At 60.8% G+C, this 1719-nt stretch overlaps 1 protein-coding gene across 1 annotated transcript in view; it reads left to right on the forward strand.

Annotated features, from left to right (window-relative positions):
- Positions 1 to 1719, forward strand: part of LOC104407624 (myotubularin-related protein 5-like) — a gene marked incomplete at its 5' end in the record, with an annotated part of 5169 nt that overhangs the window by 1855 nt on the left and 1595 nt on the right. The window contains 4 exon segments of the mRNA XM_010016950.1: positions 110 to 295; positions 412 to 538; positions 623 to 753; positions 1345 to 1621. Coding sequence (XP_010015252.1) covers positions 110 to 295; positions 412 to 538; positions 623 to 753; positions 1345 to 1621 — 721 coding nt within the window.

Genomic DNA, 1719 nt, shown 5'->3' on the forward strand with positions numbered 1-1719 from the left:
ACGGCTGGGACATCACCACACAGGTAGGAGCCCTCCAGATGCCCATCATGACACTGCCCGTGGCCATCACCCCTCCATGGAGCATCTCAAGCCCTTCCTGTCCCTGCAGGTCGTGTCCTTGGTGCAGCTCCTGTCTGACCCCTACTACCGGACACTGGAGGGCTTCCGCCTGCTCGTGGAGAAGGAGTGGTTGAGCTTTGGGCACCGCTTCAGCCACCGCGGGGCTCAGACCCTGGCCGGCCAGAGCAGCGGGTTTGCTCCCATCTTCCTGCAGTTCCTGGACTGTGTGCACCAGGTGAGCTCCGAGCACCAGGATCTCGGGAGCACCGGGGCCACGAGCTCCTCCTGCAACAGGGAATGGTCCCAGAGCAGCCAGTGTCCCGGGGGTCTCACCCACGCTGCTCCTTGCAGATCCATCTGCAGTTCCCCATGGAGTTCGAGTTCAGTCAGTACTACCTGAAGTTCCTGAGCTACCACTACATTTCCAACCGCTTCCGGACATTCCTGTTGGACTCGGACTACGAGCGCATCGAGCTGGGTGAGGGCAGCGTGTGGGCACACAGGGATGGCAGCACAGAACCGTGTCCCCAGTAACACCCTGTCCCCTCTCTGCTCCCCTCAGGCCTCCTGTACGAGGAGAAGGGTGAGAGGAAGAGCCAGCAGGTTTACAAGTCCATCTGGGACTATATTGACCGGCTGAACAAGAAGGCCCCCATCTTCTTCAACTACATGTATGCTCCCGAGGATGGGGAGGTGAGAGCTCAGTCCTGCCCTGCACACCCCAGCACCAGAGGTCTCCTCTCCTGCATGGAGCTGAGGGAGCAGCCTCTTGTTGGCTCGACCATGGTGTTTGCCCACCAAAGGACTGTCTGCCACCCTGAGGAGTGTGGGCAGGGTCAGGCCCCTGAGAGCTGAGTCATAGACTCATGGACAGGTTTGTGTTGGAAGAGACCTTAAGATCATTCAGATCTTTCTGCTGCAGGCAGGGACACCTTCCACTAGAGCAGGTTGCTCCAAGCCCCTGTGTCTAACCTGGCCTTGAACACTGCCAGGGATGGGGCAGCCACAGCTTCTTTGGGCACCCTGTGCCAGCGCCTCAGCACCCTCACAGGGAAGAGCTTCTGCCTCAGAGCTCATCTCAGTCTCCCCTCTGGCAGGTTCAAGCCATTCCCCTTGTCCTGTCCCTCGATCCCTTGTCCAGAGCCCCTCTCCAGGTTTCCTGGAGCCCCTTTAGGCACTGGAGCTGCTCTAAGGTCTCTCTGGAGCCTTCTCCAGGCTGTGTCCCTGCAGCATGGTCAGGGCCATGTCCTGCCCTCCCTGAGCACCGCTCTGCTGCTCCCGCAGGTGCTGAGGCCATACAGCAACATCTCCAACCTAAAGGTGTGGGATTACTACACGGAGGAGACGCTTTCCGAGGGCCCCTCCTATGACTGGGAGCTGGCTCAGGGGCAGCCGGAGCCCGTGGAGGACACGGATCGACAGGACACTGGAGCCCCCCAGACCAAGCGCAAGATCATCTGGCCCTGCTACGACAACCGGAGCCGCGTGGAGCCCGACGCCATCTCCAGACTGCTGGAGGTGAGCACGGCCCCCGGGCAAGCACCGCGGTGACCCCATGCATGTCCCATGGAGGGACACTGCCCCATGCACACCATGGAACAGGGTTGTGGTGGGGTTGGTGTTGGTTGAGCCTCAGGACATGGACAGTGGTCCCAGGGG

The sequence above is a fragment of the Nestor notabilis genome, unplaced genomic scaffold, assembly GCF_000696875.1.
Source record: "Nestor notabilis isolate BGI_N333 unplaced genomic scaffold, ASM69687v1 scaffold19056, whole genome shotgun sequence".
Classification (NCBI taxonomy): domain Eukaryota; kingdom Metazoa; phylum Chordata; class Aves; order Psittaciformes; family Psittacidae; genus Nestor; species Nestor notabilis.